Source organism: Galleria mellonella, unplaced genomic scaffold, assembly GCF_026898425.1.
Source record: "Galleria mellonella isolate WM207_F2 unplaced genomic scaffold, CSIRO_AGI_GalMel_v1 utg63, whole genome shotgun sequence".
In the NCBI taxonomy this organism is placed as follows: domain Eukaryota; kingdom Metazoa; phylum Arthropoda; class Insecta; order Lepidoptera; family Pyralidae; genus Galleria; species Galleria mellonella.
Window position 1 is genome coordinate 9,552,698 of NW_026442130.1, and position 26,122 is coordinate 9,578,819.

Consider the following 26,122-nt stretch of genomic DNA (forward strand, 5'->3'; position numbering starts at 1 on the left):
CAGTTTTCTTCATTCTTTAATGCATTTTTTTCTAATTTTCTTGACAGCGATGAGCACTTTTGGTGAAAATAGATACCAGAAATCAGTAAATCAGTAAAATATTTAATAAATAACAGTCCAGATTAAAAAAGAACTTTTGATTTCGTAATACTTACATCCAGTAGATCAACTTCACAATAAAAATAGATCTCTTCTATAAAATTTATATAATTTACAAAAGCAGCAATGTTAGATAGATAAAACAACAGTAAATAAATGCTTTAGGGCTTAAACGCAATTATATTTTCTCTTTATAGATAAATTGACAGATAGTCACTCTGCTAAGACCAATTGTATATAAATATCTTACCAGTACAAAGTAACTATTGGTGTTAGTCGCCAAACTGAGTACTAGGCTGCGTTCAACTACAAGTAAGCTACTGCGTATTGGTTCGTCGTTCATTAACTATATTTTGGCTAAAAAGTCAACATTTGCAAAACCATCTTTACAAATTGTCATGACACTATAAGAAATAGTCAACGATGATTCGTGCCAAAGACAGAACCGCGCGGCGGTCGGCTCGGCGACTATACTCGCTTCAACGACGCTAGGATATGTCATAGTTACCTAATTTTAAAAGTCTAACTTAAAATTATTATAAAAACTTTATAAGCAGTTGCGTAAAGCCCAATAGTCTGAGTCAACTAAGACGGCTGAAAAAAATAGATCAAAAATCAAGACGGAACAAAGAGAAGCATGTCATTGTGTTCGTGCGCAGATTATCTACAGTCTACGGGGAGCTGTCGCCGAGCCGGCGGGCAGGCGGTGCGCGCGCAGGCAATCACTGCTCTATCACATAACGTAATTCGTCCGAATTTGTTAACGCTCCGGCCTACTTACTTCTACGAAATGATTACTATCGACAATAAATTATTTTCACCTACAATTAAAACAAGGTATGAAGTGTAGTGGTGCATCGAGTGCTGAGACGTTAATGGTCTCGTCGCGCACGGAATAATTGACTGGACCGCGCGACGCTCGAACGAACGCTCGAACGCCCGCTTACACTTCCATCAAACGAACCGCGCAAGGCGAATCCTCGATATTACAATATTTACACAAAGAAATGACTCTCAAAAGATTCGAAGCGCTACTGATCCACCTCTACTTAGGAAACCGAGAGAATTGTTTGCGCTAATTATGTCGATTATCGGTAGATATGACTACTTATAATTAAAATGAATAAAGCAACTGAGTGCTATTGGAATCGCGCGTGAGGCTCATTCAGTTGTGCGTCGCTTGTGCAGTCGACGAAGCGGGCGCATATCTGCGTTAGCACTGTACGCACACTCAGGCGCATCTAAATTGTGTTTGATCTTTCATTTCAGCAAAAGATGTAATATACTTCACCTTACAAATCATGATGACCTTTTATTCTTACTTCTAGTATTTGCCTAACAAGATATAAATAGAAACAATGTGTCACGGTGCGCTTACGATGCTATGCAAATACGCGCCGTGCTTTACATTCTTCCACGATCCAATGTCTATATGTTTTATAAACAACTTCAAATATAAATTCTCCGAATCGTGATTATCAGGAACGTTTATACACTTCGAAGGTTTATATTTCGCGATCGAATATTCCGCTTCAACAATAGAGGTCTATTTCATACGCCAACAAAGCATAAAATAGTGATATCTTTACATTTCAGTCTAGTCTATATAATTATTTTTTTCTCTTTAATGGCAAGGTATCTCTATAAAGATTCAATAGTATCATTCTTCAATATATAACAGGTATATCTATACAATCGGAATACGTCGCGTATTCGTCGATTCCTCACAGCGTCAATGATATAAAATTTAACCTAAATTATAACACAGGAGAATTAAGTATAAGATCACAAAATGAGATTCAGCGGGCGGCGCGGTGCGGGCGCGCCCGGCGAAGTCGCAGCTATAATATCGTGTCTACGCTACAACTAGCGAGGCGCGGCGCGGCGGCTCGCACTAAGCCTAGTATTGCTATCGTCGGCGTCGGTCTCCGGGACTCTCCGGGCCTAGCACAGGGTGCGACGTCAGGGCGCAATGCCTGCGTCCGACTTATGGAAGGCGGCACCGGCGGCTGATAGCGGCGGCGGCTGCGTTTGCGCCGAGCTGAAGTCGTGCTCTGATTTCGGGCGCGGAAGCGCCGCCGCCGCCACGCCCAGCCCAGGGAGCGCCACACCTGCCATGCGACATGAAGCCGCTTGCAGCGGTTGCAGCGCTAGCCCCAACGACCGCTCCGACAGCCGCGCTACGCTGTCGTCCGATAAGCTAACGTGCTCCGCTTCAGCGGCTAACGCGTTCACCACCGCGTTGATCGTGTTTCCTTCAGAAGTGGTGTCGTCTTCGCGATGCGCCACCAAATTGGGGTTTTTGCCAATCTTGTTTAGCCGCTCTGCTGCGACGCTCTCCATTGTTCGTCGCATTAGTGGGTACTGGTCTAATACGGCGTTGAAATGGTCCACTGATAATGAGAATAGGTTGCAGTACGTCTCCGCGCGGACGGAGGCCACTCGACGAGCATTAGTCAGCAGACAGATCTCGCCAAAGTAGGAGCCGTCTGAGAGGCTGGTAGCTACTTCACCATTCGCCATCACTATATCCACGATACCTTCTTGAATGAAATACATTTTGTTTCCGATGGTTCCTTCTTTTATGATGATATCGCCTGAAAGTAAAAAAGTTCATATTGTAAAATCGTCTATTTAATAACATTATCAACAGTTAATTAATCTTTATTAATTTATAGTATACTAGGTCTAAATCAGTATTTCTACATAGCGCGGACAGTTCAGTTAGCGGAGTAACAACAATTGTGCGAATAATAATAATGCAGTAAGTTGGTATATAATTGTATGGAAAATAGATCGGCATTTTCATTTTAGGTATGACGTTGTTGGAATTGTAATCATGACATGATTTGGTACATACAAGGGAAAATCGTCTACAATCTATTGACATAGGTTGTTAGTTAGTAAAATATTTCTTTAAACTATTTTGATAGAAATGTAAACGTATAAATTATACCTGGCTGGAAGACTTCGTAGCGTAGTTTAGTGACAACATCAGAGACGAAGTTAGAGTCTGCGTTTGCGAAGAACGGCACAGATGCGACGAGCGAACGACAGTTATAGTTGATAACATCCTCCCTAAGCTTCTCGCTCAGTTCACCCAGAATCAGCTCTTCATCAAAGAATTTGCCTTGATATCGGTGCTCGAAGTATTCTGTGATACGTTGCCGCATTTCACGAGGCAGTTTACGATAAGCCATGTACTCCTCCACTTGTTTTACCTAGATATTTATAATATATTTAAAATTATTTGCCATTAATATGTAATAGCAACGATAATATATAATTGATCGTCGTATATTCAGCCCTAAGAGAGGAGAGTTCGGCCTTCTCCACTCCAAAATGGTCTGGTACACAACCTGGTCTGATCAAAGACAAAGATCACAATTGTTTTCAAGGTATTTGCAAATGAAACCATCACAAATTGTTTAAAATCAAATCGTGAAGCTTTAAAACATTAATACAAAAGTTCTCCCAGAATTTCGCGAAGCCACCAAGCAAGTATATTAGTGATTTGAACTCTTTCACAACATTGAAACTATTCATTAATTTACCCCTAAGAAAAAATAATTTCAAAACACTGCAAATTTTTTCATGCATTTGTTAGACAAATTACTTACTGGTAAATGTTGAAATACACGATTATAATAATATATAAAGTCCAATCTAAATCATACATCAAATCAATCAATATCTAATCCAATTTATAATCCCACTAAATGAATTTGTTAGTGTGTTTTATGTGAGTAGAAAACTGTTATGAACACCCGTTAAATTGAGTGAATAAATGAAGTTAGGTGCGCCAAATGATAATGATTTGTTCTTGTACAACAGTGTACGACACTCGGACACACATTCACTCAATACTCACGTCTAATCTCTGAAACAGGCAAGGGAGGCTTTAGTGATCAATCATTATGAGGTATTATGAGATGGATTTAGAGCATCATGCGTGTAAAATATTAACAAAATCTAAGTCAGAATGAGATAACAAACAGATGGTCTAATATAAATTGATCAGAACGATCGAACTAATCAGAATTGACACGAGAAATAGATTATTTTTGAGAAGAATTCTGGTGGTGTTCATAACGGTTTACTAATAATTTCAGAGCCAATTTCTTAATTATATGCTAATACAGATCTTGCTTAGAATTGTGACTTCATAAAATGATAATTACTTTTTCTCGATATTGTCGGCGTGAAGAGTCAAGACTCTGGATGAGATTGGTGGCGTGACCGAGGAAGAGCGCGTAACACGTTGCTCCCGAGATCATGGAGAGCATAGTAAGCCACATGTCGGTGAGGGATTGCGGCGGGAACCGGCCATAACCAATGCATAGCATATGGGACATCGCTTTGAATAATGCCCACGAGTACTGCTCCAGCCAAAATGCCTCCTGCAAGTTTTGTGCCGAAGATTTAGAACTGATAAAAGCCTAGTTAGTTACTAGAATGTTTACATTTTCATACATTACTGCAATCATATGTTTGCTTGCCATTTTTCAGAAAAGTGGTACAGAAATGTTAATTGTTATAATTATGTTAACTTTTTAATGTCAGGAATTAACTCAATAATATACTATAAAGATAGTACCTGCAGATTATCGAGCCATTGAAATATAAGGGAAGGATGGCATTAGTACGATTGTCAATGCAATCATTGTTTATTTGTATGAAATTGCATTGTATAGAATGAATGATTGTACTGCATAGAAAACTGCTATTTGTTTTTATTATGTATCATCAACTTTCGACAGGATCGATATAATACATAAAGTAGTATTTTTTAATAAAGATAAAATGGTTATACTAACCTGTAACTCATTAATGGCGACCCAAGAATTTGGTGGAAAACCTTGTAGCATGGGAACGAGGAACTGAAGACAACCAGACCAATGGCCGATTAATAACATCATGCAGATTAGGTTGAATATCCGCATGAACACTGATGCCATGTTGAGGAACTGCGAACAGACAATAATGAAGATCAAAATTGGTTAAAGGAGCTACCGTTGTCTCTAAAGGAAGCCGTGCGGACTGCGCGCGACAAGACGCTCGAGGTCAAGCATCGCGATGATTTTCTACCGATGGATTCGTAAAGTAGTGAGAAATAAAATATGAACGCGTGAGACGAGTCATCGAGCGAGCATGCGTGGTAGGTGGCGCGGCGAGAGGTCGCGCGGCCGCGGCCGCCGCGCGGTCGCGCGACCTGCGCCGCCTCGCGCGCCTCCGCCCGCGCGGCCGCCGGCGGGACGAGGGACGGAAACAGAAATGCCAAAGAAAGAGAGGAAGCGAAGCGAACGTTGCGATCTAGAACGCCGGGCGGCGCCGGCAACATGCTAAGCGGGCGAACGAGCACATGCGTGCCGGCTCGTGCCGACCCTGATTACCTTAAAAATCAGATTGCTTTTGGTGTCACCCTTCTTTTTGGCAACGTCGGAGCTGAGGCGTCCCCTCCGTTCCGTGCGCTTTTTTTGAAGATTCTGCAAGATCTAGAAAACAAGCGAGAAACACGAGATAGTAGGAAGAGAGCCAGGCGCGCCCGGAGCGCGGACGGGATCGGCGGGCGAAGGTCTTCGCGGGGTGTGCGGGGCGCGGGGCGGGTCTGGGGCGCGTGCGGGCACACACAGGATGCACTAACACCGAGACGAGCGGGACTATGCGCGGGCTAAGCCCCTACACTAAGCGCTGGTGGGCACGGACGGTCATGCGGCAGTGCAGCACCTGCGAGGCGAGGTCGCGCGAGCTTCCGCTGTCCGCTTCGCTCGGCTCGTCGCGCGGCTGCGGAGCTGGGCTCATCTGCACACAACACCGTCACTGCGATGTCGCCACCACCACCCTCCCCGTACTCCACTTCTCACTGACTCTCCGCTCCGTTAAAGTTTCTCAGGTATACATATATGATAGTCTTCATGTTACAAAATTTATTGTTTATTCTTGATATAAAGTATTTTTCCCGAGTACTATATAGTTTTTTTCTTAATTATATTGAAAATATATAGGTTTAGCATCAGGTTTAGCATTTAAATGTCAAAAGTTAGAAATATGTTTAAGCTCACTTTTTACGACACGTATTACTTTATAGTTTTATTATCATCGCGTTTTTATATTTATTTACTTTTTTGAAGAATATTGTTAATTTTGGCATCAGCGTATTATTTCTATTAGAGGCTTTGAAAAAGCGGCAACATAATATTAATAATTTTGCAAATCATATGTCATGTTGGCTAATGTGGGACGGTTCGGGTCGGCGGACGCGGTGTTCGCGGCGCGGGCGCATAGAGAAGACAGAATCGAGACGTCACGAGTGAGAGCGTGCTTAGGCAGAAAGAAGCTTGCAGAGAAGCAGTAGAGAAGTGCAGAGCGGGACGTTGGGCTCACATACAGTGAAGGGCGGGATCAATGGTATAATACAGGATTACAACAAAACTCCATTTATACATTATAAGGATCACTACACTCTAGAATATTAAATTAATATTAAGTTATAATATTCCTGCTTGTTTCTTTTTTAAATTTTGATGATCTTGAACCAATCTAGAATTTAACGACATATTTACTTAGTTACCATATTGTTTTATGTACTATTGTTTATCATAATGGTTAATCCAATATTATAATATAGTTTAAGTAGCATATTTAGTCATGTCGTGTTAGTAAATGTGAGCGTAATGTGTTAGAGCAGTGTTAGTGGGTAAATTAGTTAAGTAACCCAGAGGTGGGTTAGAAGAGATGATGGCTTACATATACTTCCTCCCATTGCGAAACGTATCTGACGAGTCTGGACAGCCGCAGCAATCGCACCAGTGACAGCAACTTTGCTAACCGCAGTATCCTTAGTGCACGTCCCGCATGAAGAATTTGAAAGCTTTCGCTAAAATCCTGTTGACACAAACAATGTGTTAATCCAATATTATAACAAAGTCAACGATACTCTTAAGAGATATTTTAGAGCATCGAGAGAAGACTGCGATATTATTATACAGTTGAAGTGTAAGATTGACATGCATACTTGCTGATATTGAAAGATTTTATAAGTCTCAGCCAAAGAAAAGTGCTGAAGCATAACAATAAACATGTTATAATTATGTTTTGTTAATTTACATTAAAATTTCTCGTAGCACGTTGTAAATATTAAATATCAGTGAAAGCTTCATGTATATATATATGTATATATATACTTTCAGGACCACTCAATAAGTCAGTGCTTCTAAAATAAAGCATCTTTGTTGTAGTTTCAGGAATTTATATTATTTATTTTGCTTTGTTAGTGTGAACTGTTAGAAATAAAAGGTACAATTACAGTTATAATTACAATTTGGTCGTGTTGTTATATTAAAACCCAAGTAATAATATATTATTTATAAGAACAATTTGGACTTTGAAATTAAAATACATCCCAATAGAAAATGAACACATTATGAAAGCATAACTAGAAATCATGCTGTGATACTGAAGAAAATTAATATAAAAGGAGACAAAAATAGAAAACGTGCAAAATGCCAAATTTGGAAAACATGTCGAAATATCAAGTATAGAAATTGCAGTTTTGTATATCAAGAGTGCAATTGAAGGAAAAATCGAAGAGTTTTCAGTGCACAAAGTTGAAAAGTGCTTATTAAAAATTTATAAACTTTAGAGTGGAAGTATCCCATACGATCGAAAAACGCATTATCCGAGTAGTGAAGAACGTCCATTATTTTCATGGTTAATGTTGAGGAATCATATGGGTTACTAATGATGTTAAACGTGCAGACAGTCTATAGGAAAGTGATTAAAATAATATATAAGAAAAATTATAAATTAATTGAAACATATTTCAATGAAGAATGAGGCTAGTGTGCTTGAATCAAACCTTTACATGTTTCTTAGACCCTTAACAAACGAGACATAAACCGAACACGATGACGTAGGTACTCGTGGCAGTTGGACAAGAGTTCACAATGAGAAACAAAAAATACGAAAACAATAACAAAAATAATTTGCCTATTAAACAAATGAACACCCAAGCTGAAACAGAATCAATAACATAAAAGACAGGTTTTAAACTAGTAATAAGAACAACACGGCCAAATTGCAACGTACGTTTACCTGATTGAAGATCAAAAATATATAATCTAGTGGTATACTAGAGATGAGGTCAAGGAAGAACCATGTCCTCAAATAGTGCTTCGCTATTAACTTGGGATCTAATATCACTTGTTCGGCATTATCCTGCTGCATTATTCCTGTAAGAGAAATACATTGGTCCATGTAATAATTTACCAGAGGAAGATTTTGTACAAAAGTGGCCTACTTAGGTACTTCTTTCCCACTCGTGTTTGTAAAGCAGTTGTAATTGTATAGCAGCGTTTCAGTTTGAAGAGCTTGAATTTTGCAGTAAGATAACAGGGCAGGCGTAGCACCATTGCCGCAAGGAATGGTAATGCAAGAAAAAGTTCATCAGGCCATCACATCAGGTGTGTTAGTAACAGGGTTCACTTTTCATTAGGTGGGCCGTTAGCTTGTTGCCATTCTAAGTCATAGAAAAAATATTATCTATCCTTTCTATTATACTTATCTATAAACTCATAATTATTTTTAGTAATATTAAAAGTATTATAATTAAGTTGCAATTTCACTCAATACTAACCTGTTCTAAAATTAACAACGATATCTATTAGAAATATGGTGTCCGAAAGACAGTTGAAGGCGATCCAGCGTGTGCTGAGGTCATCGTTGAAAAATGATATAGCAACTGGCAGGATGATCAGGTTTGCCACAAGAAGCAGTAACATACAGAGGTCCCAATAGAATCTGCAACAAGAAAAAACAACAAATATTACAATCCATGTCTCACTCAATCCCAATCCTATCAGCCGTTAACTGTCCACTACTGAACATAGATCTTTCCCATAAGGTTGGTTTTGTCAGTAGTAGCCACGCTTGGCAGGCGAGTTGGCAAAGTCTCATTGTAAATAATCAATATATTACAGAAAATATTATTCAAAAACATGCAAATCGTATTCCAAGATATAATGTCATTGTTATTACAATAGAAGGTTTAAAGGTGGTCAGTTAATGGCTGATATAATATTAATATATAATGTGATAAACTTTTGAATTAGCGGCAATTGAGGCGGCAGTATCTGAGCCAACTACCCAATTTTGTTACTACAAAATATGGAAGTAAATTATATACTAGATGTAATGGGCACATACATGAACAATCTGATATTGGTATGTGAAACATATACTCGTATGTGGAGTGACAAAGTAAGATACATAACTTCAATTACCCAATAAAGAGGGAATTGAGTCGGCAATTGCGTATCAAATGATCTCATACCTCATTCAATCTGACCGCACCTGCGATTTCTATCTCTAACTTTGATTACTTCAACAAGATGTTAGGAGATTTTTTTGGCAACAGTTGATAAATTTCCTTTAAAGTTTTCCTTTCGAATTATCAAATTAAATTTTAATTCTGCAAGTAAGTGCCGACTTCAATCGCGTGATACTGATTTTGTAAATCATTTAAACGGATCACAAAAATCCGATAGGAGTTTACGTAGACTTCATTAGCGTAGTTTCAGTTTTGTTAATACACCAGTGCATAATTTCAATATTAAAGGTTATAAATTAATTTACTTTACTCTTGTCGTCTCTTTTGTTGTTTTGTATAAACATATACTATACTAATAAAAAATAGGATATATTTCTAAAGTAAATTAACCTTAGCTACAGGGTTTTAAAGTTTAAAAGTGAAAACTTCATAAAAGTCAAGAATTCTGGCGGGAGCTCCACGATGCTATTACTCAAAATCCACCGGCTTCCCGAATAGGCACTTAACTTCGCTCTGCTAAATAAAGAGGTAAATGACGGTAATTTCGTACAATAAGCCAGAAAAATATCCACAATAAGCTGCTGTCGGGAAATACGGATCCCGAATGGTTTCACTTCCCTATTGCGTTAAAATTAATTGTTCATAAATATTTATTAGTATGGGAACCTATTAAATATGATATGTTCATATTACGATGGTGGATATGACTAATAATTGTGGATATATATGCATTGATTTTATATTTAAAAGATTCTGCATCATTAATATTTTTAAGTGGCATGAAAATATTCCCTTTTCTAAAAAAAATTTTATTATCGTCAGTTCACTTTTGGACATAATCTTCTTTCTTTCCAATTGTGGGTTCGCTACTCTATAAAATATTATTTTGTCAATAGTTGCCATTGTGATGTCAATTGAATTTGTTCATATTCTGACGAGAATCCTTTACAAATTTAGTATACTCTGCTATATTATAAATGTAAAAGTAAGTTTGTTTGATGCCTTTTGATTTTTTAATAGGTCAATACATTTTTGTATTTGATATACATATGGTATAAGATCGAAAATAAGTTACTTTTTATCGGGCAATAAACATATCCCGGCCACATGGAAGTCGCGGATAAAAGGTAATAATTTAATATTCTTTTAATAGGCAGTCTTGATTTCATCTTTAAAAAGTAATACCGCTTGGGCGGTTTACCACTATTTCCAAACACAGTGGGGCCGATTGTAACTTAATATTTAAATTAAATTATTTCATGAAATTACTGTTTTATGGACCATCATACACTAAAATTAGTTTCTGCTTAAATCTATTAGAAAATTTGTCTATTTACACTTTTGCGCACAGCGGACTTAATGTCTGATGATATTCTCTACTAGTCAACTGTAATATAAAATTGCTTCATATTGGTGTTAAGGATTTCGCTGTGATATCAAATTAAAATTTTAATTTTTGAACATAGGTTTAGAGAAATAGCGCCTTAGAGTCGACACCAGTATGTAAAAAAATAAACATTCACAACATAGATACAATCTAGAGATACCTCTCGCTCCGTATGCTGAAATTAAATTTAAATAATCCAGTTGGCCTCATAGTAGGAACAAAGATAGATTCAACTGGATTTTAATGTTCGTAGATCAAACAGTAAGTTTAGTCTGTTTCAGTAGAACTTATCGAAAAGGTAACCAAGATTTGTTGAAATTATCATAGTAACACTAAAATCATTTATTCGATTTTTTATTTGTACTATCGATTAATAGACTGTCTTATGGTTAGGTCATTTATTCGTTTGTTTCTATGTTTATTAAGTTCTGTTGATCAAAAGTTTTTGTTCATGAAACCTCTATATTTGTATATGGAGGTTGTGTATTGTAACAATTAACGTATATTTCGTAAAATAATAGTAATGATCGAAAGGCAGCAAGTATTGTTTGTTTTTTATTTGAATATCAGCAATTATCTAATAATGGGGTAAACAGGCAGCTTAATTGTTTTAAATAATTCTTTATTTGCTTGGTGTATGACATGTACATTACGACATTTAGGGGACAAAATGGAATGGTGACAAATTGTAATCTTACTATGATACTATAGGAAAAAGCTATCGACATTGGCAAAAATGGCAAAAAAAACTCCCAAAAGTTATACTTTTTGATACGTTAATGTAAATCTTTTCGTAATATAACTGACTGAAGTTTAAAATGCAATTTAATGGGATATTTACATAAGAAAATATCCCATTAAATTGCATTTTAAACTTTATCGTGGTTCTTTATTGGTCTAATTTAGATGTTGCAGTCACTTTATAGTCTCAAGTAATTCAAAATACAATGTACCATATAAAATTTTGTTAGGTCAATATTTAATAAAGTTTTAAGGTTAAAATTGTAAGTTATTTCTTTTCTTGTATAATTTATTAGAAAAGTTTCTTAACTTGACACTGATTGACTGGGATGGTAAGTTACCATCCCAGTCATTCCATTGTGGTAGTCTTAGGTGTTCTTCTCAATTTCGAATAGTACCCATATGTCTAACAAAAAATGACAATTGATTAAGTCGTTAAACGTTAAGATGTAACGAATAAATACACTTTTACGATTATTATTATTATAATATATATAATAAGAATAACTTAGGTTTATATATTTAGGTTTTCAAAGCTACCTAAATATGTTTAAATTAAAAAAAAAAGTTTTATGGCAAGAAAATTCTAACCGCCAACTGCAGTTATAAAGACGTTGCCAAAAAATATCCCTGGCGTTGGCATGTTCGTATTTGAAGCGACAAAGTGCCGCTAAATGTCACGCGCTGGGTAAGATGTCGTCCAAATATTTTTTCCTTTTGTGTTCCATCTGCTTCTTTATTGCCACAGTTAATGTGAATTTTATTTGCACAGTTGTAAGAAATAAGGAGGAGTTTTTATTTCGTTAAAATGTTGATGTTTTTGAAAATCTTTATTATAATTGTTACAATGTTTCATTTTTAGCGAAGTTTATTATTGTCTAGATTAATGTTGATTTATAGAAACAATGAGGAAATTACTTATAAAAATAAAATTTTAATTCTGTTTGTAAACGTATCACTTCCGTGCAGTCACGTGACATTGATTTGTATTTTTGTTTAATATTTGTAATGGTTCTATTAAAAAAGAAAAGAAATTAAAATAAAATTTGGCCAGAATAACGTCTATCTCAGGCCTGCATCACTTCGAAAAAAAAGAAAGATTGTACGAAATCTATCAGTAGATTTTAGATTTGAAAATTAAGTAGACTTTAAAGTAGCAAGTTTTATGATTTTTGTATATCTGTATTAGAAATAGTTGTTGTATGGTATCTTTTCGAATAATAATTTATATTGTTTTAATATTTCTAGATGGTGGCATAGATTAATTTCTACTTGTATATTCGTCAATAGTAGTGTCGACTCTTAAACAACGTAGTTATTAATTGATCTATGATTTAACGAGTCAGCTAGTTTTAAGTTATTTTATTTAGGATTTATTTTAAGAATTGTCATATAGCAAATAACTAATAAAATAGTTTATTGTCTAGTTTCAGTATATATGGCGTGAGAGGGAATGCTATCATTCTATTTTAGAGTACGTAAATAGTAGCTGGAGACTAAAGCTGACATAGTGAGGCCTCGTAAAACATACAACCGAAGTTATGGCCGTCCGATAGCCTTTCTTTGAAGCAACAATGTATATTGAGGCTACGGTGTAGATTTTTCGTAATAACGTTTTAAATTGGCACATTCTACCGTGAAATTACCCATTAGTGATAAACTACATAGTCTAACTACTGACGCTATGTACTTTGGAGGATATTACATTTAATAAAATGAACAAAAAAGATTTAAAAAAAAATTATAAGAGGCAAATTGACAACAAAATTTACAACAAAGCCATTCATCTATCAGTCTTTTTAACTGTATGTAAGGATTTTAAAATCTGCTAAATGTAAAATAGCTTTATGACCTCCATAAAGGGAAAATGAAAGCTTAGAAATGAACTGAAATGAATGTTTGATATGGCGTGGTAGCCGATATCAACAAAAGAACAAAATGTTTCTTTGGCACTAAAGTAACGCAAAAAGTATGTATGTGACTACAAAATGAAAGCATGTCCTTAAATTGTACTCAGATGCTAAATGCTAAGTATCCTACAAACATGATATGCTTACGCGATTGAAATTATGTAAAGACATCAGGTACTTATCGCTATAAGAATAAGGTTCAAGTCTACGTGTGCAATACGAATGTCTGTACGGGTGTAAATGCTCATTCGCCTAATTAACCTTAATTTGATGCACTTATTGTTGTGCACTCAAATGGTACAATCAGAAGAATCTGTAAGGGATTTTGTCATTCGATTTATTCTTGGCTTAACGTTGTATAATAGTCTTTTGATGATTGCGGGTTTCATACCCGTAGGTACAATAAAAACATTTGTTGTTTGTAGAAAAAAAAAATTGTGAACTTTTAAAAACAGGCCAAGGAAATTTATCGTAAGTATAATACCTATAAATTTCACGAAGCCCCTAACTCAATAGGCACGTAGGTAGAGGGATCGTAGGTATTATTTTTTATCTATGTCTCTCTAGATTCTATTTTCAAACATAAATGTGTTGATTCAGGCTTGCTTATACTATTGTAAATCCGCAAACAAAAGACTGTACGTATCCCATTATTAAACAGGCGTCTATGTCCATTATTGTCCATAGAGTATAGAATGATTAACGCCACATCACGTGTCACTAGCTTAATCAGTGCATTAGCTCTGATTACAGTAATAAGTCTGCTGGAATTTTAATAGAGGTATCCGGGCATGAAGCTATTTAAGAGATCGTTAAACGAAATGGCTTACCCTATAACGACAACATCAAAGACGTGATAGCTTATTTCGTCTGGCAGTTACATCAAATCGCTGTAATTTTGACGGGAAAAATTATAGAAGTTATACTTACGTACTACAACATTGCAATGTTGTGAATATTGTGATGTAATTTTTTTAGGAACAGACTCAAAATTTGAGTTTCTTTCTATTTTGTCTATGTTACGTTATGTTTTTACCACTTCTTCAGAGATTTTAATAACTATGGAAGTAAACTCTAATGATTGCAAAAGAATCGTCAAAATCGATTTAGAATTAGACTATAGAAGACCATAGGAAAGATAAATTGTTCGGATTGATACCTGCTGCAGATTTTCACCATCGTACAACCCGCCATAAACTAAAATTTCATCCCAACCATCTGGACGAGTGGCGGTCCTCCACCGTGCGTTTTTCAAGGCACTTTCTTCCACGCACAACCACTCTTTGGAATCAACTTCCAGCAGCAGTATTTCCGAACCGATACGACAACATAACCTTCAAGAAAAGAGCATATTCCTTTTTAAAAGGCCGGCAGCACACCTGCAATGCCGTAGGTGTTGTGGGTGACCATGGGCGGCGGTAGTCACTTACCATCAGGTGAGCCGCATGCTCGTTTGCCCCCTGTGTTGTAAAAAAAAAAAAAAATATTTTGGGCTGGTGAAGTTCTAGAAAAAAACTAGTAATAGGAAATGTTCATACTCAAATATATTAAATGCCCGATGTTTTTTAACAGTAAATTAAGGAGAAAATTGATAAGCGTCGCGCATATACAACAGTAGTATTATAGATATCATAGAAATACACTGTGACGCCCATAGTATCTCTCATACATTGTTGTTTCTAACAATACAACACGTAGGATACTTTTTGACTTACGCGGGTAAAGCCGTATGTTAACAATTAGTTGTTGATAATCCTATGTGGATTATTGCATTTACGTAGTGAAATTATCATTATAGCAATTATTATGGGTACCTATAGTTCATGCAATTCCAAGATCCGATAATTATAAAGTTAAATCAAATTGACAATTCTTTGATTAACGAGCTTTTAGTTTATTACCGTGTGATTGATTAGATTGATTTGAGAGTCGGTAATTAATTAGCCTTAATTTACTAATAAGCCTATGTTTCAAATTTCAGCTTCAAAGATTTAGTAGTTTTGTCTAAACGATACTAGTCAGTCAGGATAATATATTTTATAAATATAGATTTGGACTAGTATGTAATATATATACCTATCTAAACTTTGGACTTTAGAAAATAAATATAAATTTCTTAATATTTTAACATTTCACAGTATTTTAACAACCGTCTATGTCTACTTGTGTTTGCGACTATCATATTTTAAAAGCTTACGAAAGAAAAGAGAATTGATCATCGATTAACTATGAGATATGCCGTAGATTGAAAATATTTGACATGGAATCGTGTGTCTACAGTATATATATGATGATTGGATTATTCAACCATATGATGCCCTTATACAGTTATACATATATACACATACATAACATGCATACAAATCTTTACACATCAATACATCTTAATCATATACTTTACATTTTTCTTTTTTTTTACAACACTACGCTCTGAATATTGTCGGTGTAAACCAATTATAGTATGTAGTTTTTTTTTATGGGTGAAAATGGAATGGTAACTCCGCCTACGCTAACGGGATACGCTGGCGGAGCACCAGTGAAGGGTGATTGATGAGAATGAAAACATGCCAGTTAGCCCATCATGATGAATTCATCAGGAATTAACCATGATAGTTTCCAGGAGGAACCGCGAGGAGGTCGACCTGGTTGGGTATATTGTTTGCAATGGGATTCTTAGTCTCCATTACTAACAATCCCTTTCCCTCTACCATAATGTAGTATGTAATATGTATCCACTTGTAATATGTACGTGGAAAACTGTTATTGGTTTAGGATATTAAAGTTCATGCAATAATTATTGAGTTTAAGGCTTTTAAGGAGTAAAGTTTGTTATCCTTAATACAAAAAAAATAAATAAAATTTATTTTATTTCGCATCAAATTTTTTGTTGCTTATAGAAAAAGCACCTTCAATAGACAAAATATTAACATGCCACCAAAATGGAAGTAAATCGTATTGATTGTTTAAAGAATAATCAAACATTTCAATAGTAGGTAAAGTACGTAGTATTGTACAATCTGTGTAGCAGAAAGCGCTGGTCATTGAGTATTTAGCAAATATCATCAGTCATTTAATAGTGGATATTGTGCAGTACTAATACTACAGATGATATAATAGGTTCTACGTAATGCTACACACATTCGTTATCTGCTTCTGGATTTACTGATAAATATCTGATTCAATTTAATTCGTTATTAAGCTGCTTAATTAGATAAAATAATTTGTGAAAACTAAGAACAGATCAAAATTTTTTTGGTACATAAGTACGTAGATATGACCTAAATAATATAATACAAAGACTGTAGTGAACTGTACTGTACTGTGTGTACTGGTTTATAAGTAAAGCACTTACATTTACTCATCTATCATTAATCATCAATAAAATAGATATATTGATTAAAATTTTTTATTTGGTGATTTTTTATACTAGATAATTATGTCCAACAAAGTGAGACATACATTACTTACTATTTGAATTTCAGCTAAATTAGTTAAGGAAAACTAAGAAGATAACATAAAACTCTTTTGGAGGGAGGCGAGAACTCGGGGAAGGTAGTTCATTGACCTCCATCGTGGTTCATGTAAAAGTTATAAATATGGAGTTATATTAATATGAAAGTTCATCTGTGCTACTGAGCATTTATGTTGTGATTTTTTTTATGCTAGAATTCACAGAGGTTACTAGTATAATTACTATTCTTGGATCAATAATATCTAGAGAGCATCTCCCTGCAAGAGTTTGGACAAATACTGCCTATTATCTGAAGTTGTATTAATGTTGTAATATGTGTTTTATGTAACATTGTCATTTTATTTATTTATATTTACTATATTATCGATATTATATTTTTAAACTTTCTTAAACTTAGACAACAAGAACTTTTCAAACACTCAGCTTAAAAAAAGAAATGTTTTTTTTATGCTTTTTTTGACATTCGACACTTTATCTAGATAGATGTATAATAATGATCTAAGCTATCACCTTATAATGACAATGTTCATTACAGTTAAATTTATAAATTAAATAATGTTTCTCTACTTTAATTTCTATTATGCAGTGATGGCTCTTGTACGTTGAGAAGTTTTTAAAATAGAGTGATCTTGGGTCTGTTGAATTTCATTGCATAATAAATTACATTAGTTTACTGCAATGTTCTTTATTCATACTACTCGCATACAATGTACGGAGAACTTGGCTAGTTTTATTTTTAGAGTACCATTGCCTTATTGCTTTCTATCTTAGTATAATTTTTGTTGCAAAAAATATAGGCAAAGTAAAAATTTTGTAAGTGATTACAGTTATAAACAATATCATGGTTTCAAATATTACAACTACTCAGAATAATTGAAATTTTATTAGATAACTAGCGATCAGCTCCGCTTTCATTCATATGAGCAAAATCTCGAGAACTGCGCAATCTGGAGCAGACAATATATAGTTACAAAATTTCACTAAAATTGGTCGAGTAATTTTGGAGGTGAGCGTAAATAATGATCGTGACAAAGGATTCTTATATATTAAAATTAACATAAACTAACGACTTACTGATAGCTACTCATTATACATACGATTAAGGTCACATTTAGTTCTTAGATCATTTCTTTAATCATTACTTAAGAATATGTAAATTCGTTTATTTATGTTAAAATTTTATAAAGCGTCACATATGTCGTGTTGCGGTATAAATAATATAAGAATAGTATCAGATAATTTTAAACCTTACCATATTATAAATATATTTAATGGAAGCGAGATGAGAGAAAAATTCAAAGATCTCACTCAGAGGTTCAGAAAATACTTGTAGTGGTGTAGATAAACAATTCTATTAAAATTGAATGGTGCTATATATAAATATGATTATTATATGCAAGAACTCGTAAATTATACCTATACAATTATAATATTCTTCTATGATAATGTTAATTTTAATTTTTAATATATTTCTGACATCGAATTTATTTATTTATTTAACACTTTATTGCATCAACATTACAGGATTTGTTGAAAATTTTTCGTTAAGTATAGTGTAGTAAAAAAGGCATTCTTATTGCTAAGCAATCTCTTCCAGACAACCTTTGGGTTGTATTTAATTGAATTTATTATTATAAATTTTTGTGAGTATAATAATCTTATATATAAAATTCTCGTGTCGCGGTGTTTGTTACCAAACTCCTCCGAAATGGCCTTATCGATTTTTATGATATTTTGTGTGCATATCGGGTAGATCTGAGAATCGGCCAACATCTATTTTTCATACCCCTCAATGATAAAGGTGTCGATTTATATAAATATATTTTAATAGTAGACTAATGTACGTTTTTTTAATTTAATAATATTGTAATGTAATTATACGTTTTTTTATTATTATTTTTATTATTGACTTGGAATAAGTAAGGCTATAATATTAAAACACATGCGATTATGATATGCTCTCTCTATTTTCCTTTTTCTTGTATTACATAAAAACATACTGAATACGAAAACCACTCAAGAAAATCACGGGTATGTATTAAAGTAGGTGATATTTCTAAGTATTTTTTATGCAACTTGGAATGGCAAACAGACTTATGGCTCACCAGAGTAGAATACACTGGCGCCCATAGTATTTCTTATGTGTTGGTATTTCTGAGGACTAACATGTTATGTTTGCGTATACTTTACTGCATTATCCCATATTTAAAATTGAAATATAGTCACACAGAGAGCACAGCTGCTTGGAAATTGTTTTGTCATTGATAGAAATATGAGTGGAGCAGAGATATAACAGGCGATTGTTGTACAAAGTCTCCCCCTGTTAAATAATTATATATAAAGTTAGTATTTGTTACAGTATTTAATTACTTCATTAAATAATACAATTCGATACTGATTTTGATTAATATCTATAAATAGACAACATAGATTGATCGGCAAAACTTAAGTAAATCGAGTTTACGGTACGTGTAGACGGAACTCGGGTAAATCGAGTCTCAATTGTAGACGCTTGCTGGAAATCGAATCCACTCGAGAACAGAATCGGTAATGGGTTTGTTGTTGACGTCATTTACCTGTCGAACTGCCTAATAAACCAAACGTCTGTTAGGCTCTATGGGTGGATAGGTCTGGAGCAAATATATCTCGGCATCGTCATAACGCTTGTTTGAATAATTATATTTATGTGTAACCAGTTCTAATTTAATAACCTATTTATAGTATAGTTTTTATCAAGACTTCACAAAATGTATATTTCATTAAATACCGGAATTAAAAAAAAAATATAAGAACCTACCAATAACTATTTTCATTTTACTAATATGAAAGTTTGACATTTCTTTATGTTCGGGTATTTAGATGTTTCTTACTTAATCAAAGAGGAAGGGATTTGGATAAATCATAAAGTACATACTGATAGAACACATTTCGATTTAACATATTTAATGCACCTATCAAACTTATATTCTACTTCAAAAAGTTTGCAATTTTAATTTACAAGTATATTTTTATTTAAAAACTATCAAACCATAGACTATAAGAGATTGATTCGATCAATCGAATCGAGACGATTCAATCGGATTCGATATAACAAGCACGTCGATTTCCGAAATTGAACGAACGATCGTTACTCCAATCGTACGATGTACGTGGGACTTTATACCATAATCTTCGCGAATAACCGATATTGGTGGTTTATTCCCATGTTGGCTCTTACTTACGTATTCTGAGCAATGTATGTAACTTTTTATGATGCTGATTTCATAAAAATGTAATTCTCAATATCACTCCCTCGCATTTCAGAGTGTTGAATGTCAAGGAAATGTGTCTGGCCTTTAGAAGGACCGACGGTGAAATTGCCTCGCAATATGCAAATGTTTAGAATATTATATCCCTTTCTAAATATAAACGTAATAAATAATAAAGTGACTTCAATCATAAGTAAGGGTTTTCAATCCAATTGTTTTTTTATATTCATGTAGATTATATTATGGGATTTGACATTGGCACTTGTCTTATAATATAGCTTTCTTTATTATATGTATTTATATTTTGTGATTGTATTGACTTTTTTAAGTTGGTTTTTGTAAATTACTCTTTCGATATTATGAACTCGACATTTTTTATGTGTTGGTGGTAGGTTGAGTACCTACTACTTACGTGATATCCTCACTAATTCTGATCCAATTTGCAAAATAGGAATAAATAAATATGCTCATGGCTGTAATCTCTAATATAATGGGATAGTCAGAGGCGTAATCTTAAAGTATAATTACATAATTTATACTATATTAGGTACTCTACTCGCATATTTGTCATGCTTCGAGATTATATCCCGTTTGCGTTTACTATTTTTATTCAAAGTAAGTACCATAGAATAAGAGTATAAAGGACTTTAAAATCCATACTTATATGAAACTTATTTTTACTTGCGATTTAGTCTGCGTAATCTGGACTATACCGACAGAGTAAAAGCAGCTTATGTTCTTTATGCCAAATATTACATGTATACTTTTCATGACGATTGGTGAGCCATTATGGTATCAACAGATAAACAAACGATCTCACATTCATATTTATAATATAAGTAAGGATTATATCGACAATTAAATAGTATAGTTAACAAAGAAATTAACTCGTATCACCAGCGGAGCAAAGATCAAATTCTAATGTATCTCAAATTCCCAATCCAATTTGTTATATGGTTGAGTAATAGGGAGCACGTAGTTCAGTAGATTCCTGTTTTGCATAATGCATTGTTACATCGCATCCGATGTGTATCGGTAGCTTTGTACGCCTATTGTTGTTACATTCTGTACCGTTTGATTGTGAGTTTAGACGTCCCATAATATACGGCTTGAGTATTCATGGAGTGTGTTCAACTACTATGATTATTTTACAAACAAGGAAGTTTCCTGTTTTCAATCGTTGTGAATAAATGTAGAATGATGAATTATTCAAAGAACACATTAACTATATTCTAGGTTTGATCGAAAAAAAAAACTTACAGAGCTCATTTGCTCATTAAGCTCATTGTTTGTACACATTTTTTCCTCAACTACATATGTGTTTGTTTGTATTTAGTTTGCAACAAATTATATATATACTTTATTGCATTTGAACAATAGATACAGCGATTAGTTTAACAACTTGTTAGCAAGGGAGGGCTTATCTATAAAAGAGATCTTTTCCAGCCAACCCAGTGTAGTTAGAGAGAAAATAATTAATTGGCGGGTAATCTAGTGCAGGAAAGGTACAGGTACAATTAAGACTAAAAAATGCTTCCAACCCTAATCTCTAATGGAAGACACTTGTGGACTATTACCCACCGTTGTGGTGTATGTATACTCAACATGCCACATTTCTCTGAGCATATTAGAATCCATTATGGTAGGAGAAAAATAAACAAATAAATGGAATGAAGATGAAATTGTATTTTTTTTATTTTATAATATAATTTGGCAGTACAATAAATTTAGCATTCTTTAAATTTAATTAAATCAGGTTTAGTCAGTTCATTATTGTTTAGCAATCGCACCATTTGAGAACAACCCTTTTTATTTATTTATTTTCGTATAAAAAATCTTGATCAAGAGTTTTAGAAAAATAATTTTTGAAATTTGAAACATAACATCATTCTGTTGTATCAAGTAGTTAATAATAAATGGACATGAGAAATCAATCGACCATATTTGTTTGTAGATATGGGTATTAGTACAAAGAGGCATTCATCAATATGTTTATTTTCGGTATTCTAAAAACGAGCGACTATATCCGTGTCATATTTTTTATTTCAATGTTAATATTATTTCATTTGAATAGGAAAATAAAACAATAAAAAATTCCATTAGACAAATCACAACATTAATGTGTTCCATATTATCACTATATTATTTTGGACAGACAGAGTGATATACCTACATAGATATAAACGATTACAATTATAGATTAGAACAGTATTTACTATTCTATTTCTATTGCACATGGGTCGTTTCGTATTTAAATAAAAACAGCTTAGTAATTTCAGATATAGACATCAACAAATAAATAACGAAGCCTGATTCATCTTTAGATTATAAAGTATCAACGGGATGATTTTTCTAAAGAGATTAAGTGTTAAGTATTCATATTGTTAAAAGTAGTAATGGTTTATAAATATTGTGAGAAAAATAACATTGACATAACATGGATTTCTCTATTTGAAACAATATATTTTTATTTATTTAATATTACGATATCGGAACGAGTTCCTCAGACGTATCGTAGCAAAACTTCACCGAAATTACAAATTTGCGTTGACCTTGTTCCCTTTTAGATAATTTAGTCTGCTCCCACTATTTTATTCAGACTGTATTTGCGACTTGCAACCCAACTTCGTCCTTGAATAATAAGAAAGTATTGTAAGCAAAGGAATAGATAGTGTTGACATTTGTGATGCCTTCATATCGTAGATACGCATTACTTACAAGCCATGTGTAATTAATTCATAAATCTCTTTATATGAGTGTTCGGTTATGTTGTCCTACTAACATCTATCGTTATAAAGTAAAGGATCCGCAAGTGTTCTTGTAACACTTTAAATTGTAATATTAGTCGAATATTATTTGAAACGTTGAAATATTAAAACAGACGCGGCGAAAATGTTTATAATAACGAAAATAGAACAAATACTTTTAAGAGAGCAGAGATAATATTGGATTTATTTATAAAACGCTATTTCAGAAATTTTATATTATGTTCAGTACTGCAATCTTCAGTGAGATAATCACAAACATTTTGCAATTTTGCATTTAGAATGCACTGTGAACTTTAATTTAAGTTGGTGTTAAGCACAGTCAAATGATTTTGATCTAGGGCGATTTGTATCTAATTTAAATTTTTTGTTTCGAATCTTTAGAAAAGTTGGAGTCCCTAGAAAGTACTTTATAAAATGCTTCCTTCCATATTTCGGGGATATTGGCTTTTAAAGGCTTCATGTCGAAAACACAGTTGAAAGTTTACACAAGTTGAACAGAGGTAGCATTTCAAGTCGAATTCAAGGTACATGCCGAAATCAATCAGATTAGTGTTTATCTGTATCCCATAATTTATTTATTTATTTATAATGAAATGCGTGTCTCATATTTTTCGCTATATATCAATATAATTTTAAGATTTTTAGAATTATGTTTAATATATCAACTTTAATCTTTTACATTAATTTCTTGTCTCATTACAACTACGGAATTTTATATTTCCTGCGTTACCTGTCATCTTTTTTTTGGCGGGCATCATATTGAACAATTTCTCTGAGCACAACGGTTGTACAACGGTAGAATACGCAGAGTAAGGCAAAATCTCTTAAAATCTAAAATATGACTTTAGTTATATATTATGGGATATTATACAGTAAATGTGCTGAAATTTTATAATTAAATCTTAGCTTATCTTGTTTTTGATTTAACAAAGATATCAAAATAGAATATGAAATTACAACTGCAAATAAATAGGTATAGAGATCAACATCTAAAGTTGCAATTGATCTTTCATCTATTCTGTACACCTGCTTAAATGCAAAAACTTTAGTAAGATGTTCTCGCTTGGGTCCGCGACATCCATCCTCGGAAACTACTTTCATATTATTAACGACCTTTGGCCAAGTTCTATGTCGAAACTTCGAATTGTTAACCTCTGTGTAATATTACATTTTATTTCCTTTTTACATTAAATATAAAAACGTGAATTGTTATTCATTGATAGTTTTTATAAACTAAATTGAGTTAGAAATATTTCTATTTATATGATTTTGAACTTCAGTGTTTAATAATTGAAAAGTAAATTTTAGAGAGCTAATGAATAATCCAAGTAAGTTTCTAAGGTTCATTTTTCTTAAATATATTTAAATGGGAGTCACAGTATATACTGTGATGCTCATGGCGACCGTCACTACTTTTTATCGGGTGGGTTGTTTGTTTGCTTTTATTTCAAATTGCACAAAAATAGCATAGTTGCCTAGAAATTGTTTTAATATCGTGTATAGGTTGTAAAATACAATGTAAAATTATACTAGTTAGTCAGGTTATGGAGGTTCCGTTAAAGTTTATTAATTTTGTCGGTTCTTGAAAATAGTTCGCGTTATAGAACCATGAATATCAATAAATAGGCGTGTAAAAGTAGTTTTGGCAGATACTTAATTGCCTTAAACCATATATATTACGAATATAAGGGGTTCTTTCAATAATTTCCTTTTATATATATATATATATATATATATATATATATATATATATATATATATATATATATAAAAGGAAATTATTGTATTATACTTGAAACTAGATATTATTTATTTTTACCCTAACCTACCTTAAACAGTTATATATGGTACGATTTCAGATGAATTTCGTTTTACAGATATTCAGATTGTAAAAAGAGCGTAATGTGATTTCTTAAGGGTCGGTAACGTGTACATGACATCTTTGGTGTTATAGGCGTTCATAAGGTATATAAATCTATATATTTATTATATATTTTATCTACATAATAAAAGAACATTAAAATAATACAAAAATTTGTCATAGGTAATATTGCTATTGTATTTTCTAGGTAGTTGTTACGATACCTAGACTACTAAGGTAGCGTCCGCGCCGCCGTGTGTCATTCGAGGGGACTCTAAGTGGAGGCCTCTTGAGTTAGGAGCTACGGCATTGGTACGTGTTCGACGGGCGTTCTCCAGTTCCCCTCCATCCCCCACTCTGCCTCTTTTGCTAGACCTTTGTTCAGCAAGCAAGGTACTTTACATTTGAGTGTATGACAAACGCTGTGAAAGTCGTATTAAATTAAGAGTTGATTTACACATTTATTTTTTATTTTTGTGTAATATAGGTTTTTGTATTTTATACACTTTTTTTTTATACACGTAAAAACTATTAATTCACTCTTGCGCCACCTATCCACTTCTAGCGGGGCGGAAAGAATTGTTAGTAACACGGACCACGAGTCCCATTGCCAACTATATACCCTGTCAGGACGACCTCGACGTGGTCCCCCCTGGAAACTATCGTGTTGAATTCTAGGTGTATTCATCACGACGGCTGACCTGCTTTTTCATTCCCACCTACCATCTGTCATTGGTGTCCTGCCAGCGTATATTGTTAGCGCAGGCGAGTTATCATTCCAATATCATACTAAAAAAACACTTCTATCTGGTCTCCTTTAATCAAAGGTTGTCTGTAAGAAATTGACCTATTCCGATAAAACCGCTTTTTGTACCTTTATGTATAGTTTTTGATCTGTATTTTATGCCACTGTATTTTACTTGAATCATCTAATTGTCATTGTATATTTTTATGTTCTTGATGTAATAACGAGTTAAATAAATAATAAACAAATAAGAGATCCTTATTAGGTAATGTTTGTAAATTATGTGTCTTGTATCGCAAATTATAAATTACAAAAATCTTTGCAATTTATTGTCGATAAAGAGTACCTATCATTAGTGTTAAATATCTAATATAGGCATATGATGGTTGCAGGTTCGATCCCGAATAATACAATTTGTATTTATAAGAATATCAGTTTGTATTAGTCGGGATGTTTTCTATGTATAAACTTCAAATACTATGTCACTGTTCGTATATCTGTCTCTCTAACTAAATTTTTTAAATATGTCTTCGCTTATATCTTTTAAACTACGCAATGGATAG

The 26,122-nt window shown here is 33.6% G+C and overlaps 1 protein-coding gene across 12 annotated transcripts in view; it reads right to left on the bottom strand.

The window, feature by feature from the left end:
• LOC113521965 (potassium/sodium hyperpolarization-activated cyclic nucleotide-gated channel 2) overlaps positions 1–26,122 on the bottom strand; it is a 268,571-nt gene continuing 242,449 nt past the window's right edge. For 9 of the 12 annotated variants that reach the window (XM_031909762.2, XM_052900021.1, XM_052900022.1 and 6 more), the window contains 8 exons: positions 8,735–8,898; positions 8,188–8,330; positions 6,847–6,984; positions 5,493–5,594; positions 4,917–5,066; positions 4,281–4,499; positions 3,056–3,320; positions 1–2,696 (listed from right to left, as the gene is read on the bottom strand). In XM_031909762.2, the coding sequence (XP_031765622.1) occupies positions 2,062–2,696; positions 3,056–3,320; positions 4,281–4,499; positions 4,917–5,066; positions 5,493–5,594; positions 6,847–6,984; positions 8,188–8,330; positions 8,735–8,898 (1,816 nt within the window). In that variant the 3' untranslated portion in view covers positions 1–2,061. The remainder of the gene's footprint in view (positions 2,697–3,055; positions 3,321–4,280; positions 4,500–4,916; positions 5,067–5,492; positions 5,595–6,846; positions 6,985–8,187; positions 8,331–8,734; positions 8,899–26,122) is intronic. The other 3 variants (XM_052900023.1, XM_052900025.1, XM_052900024.1) reach the window with 3 other exon arrangements.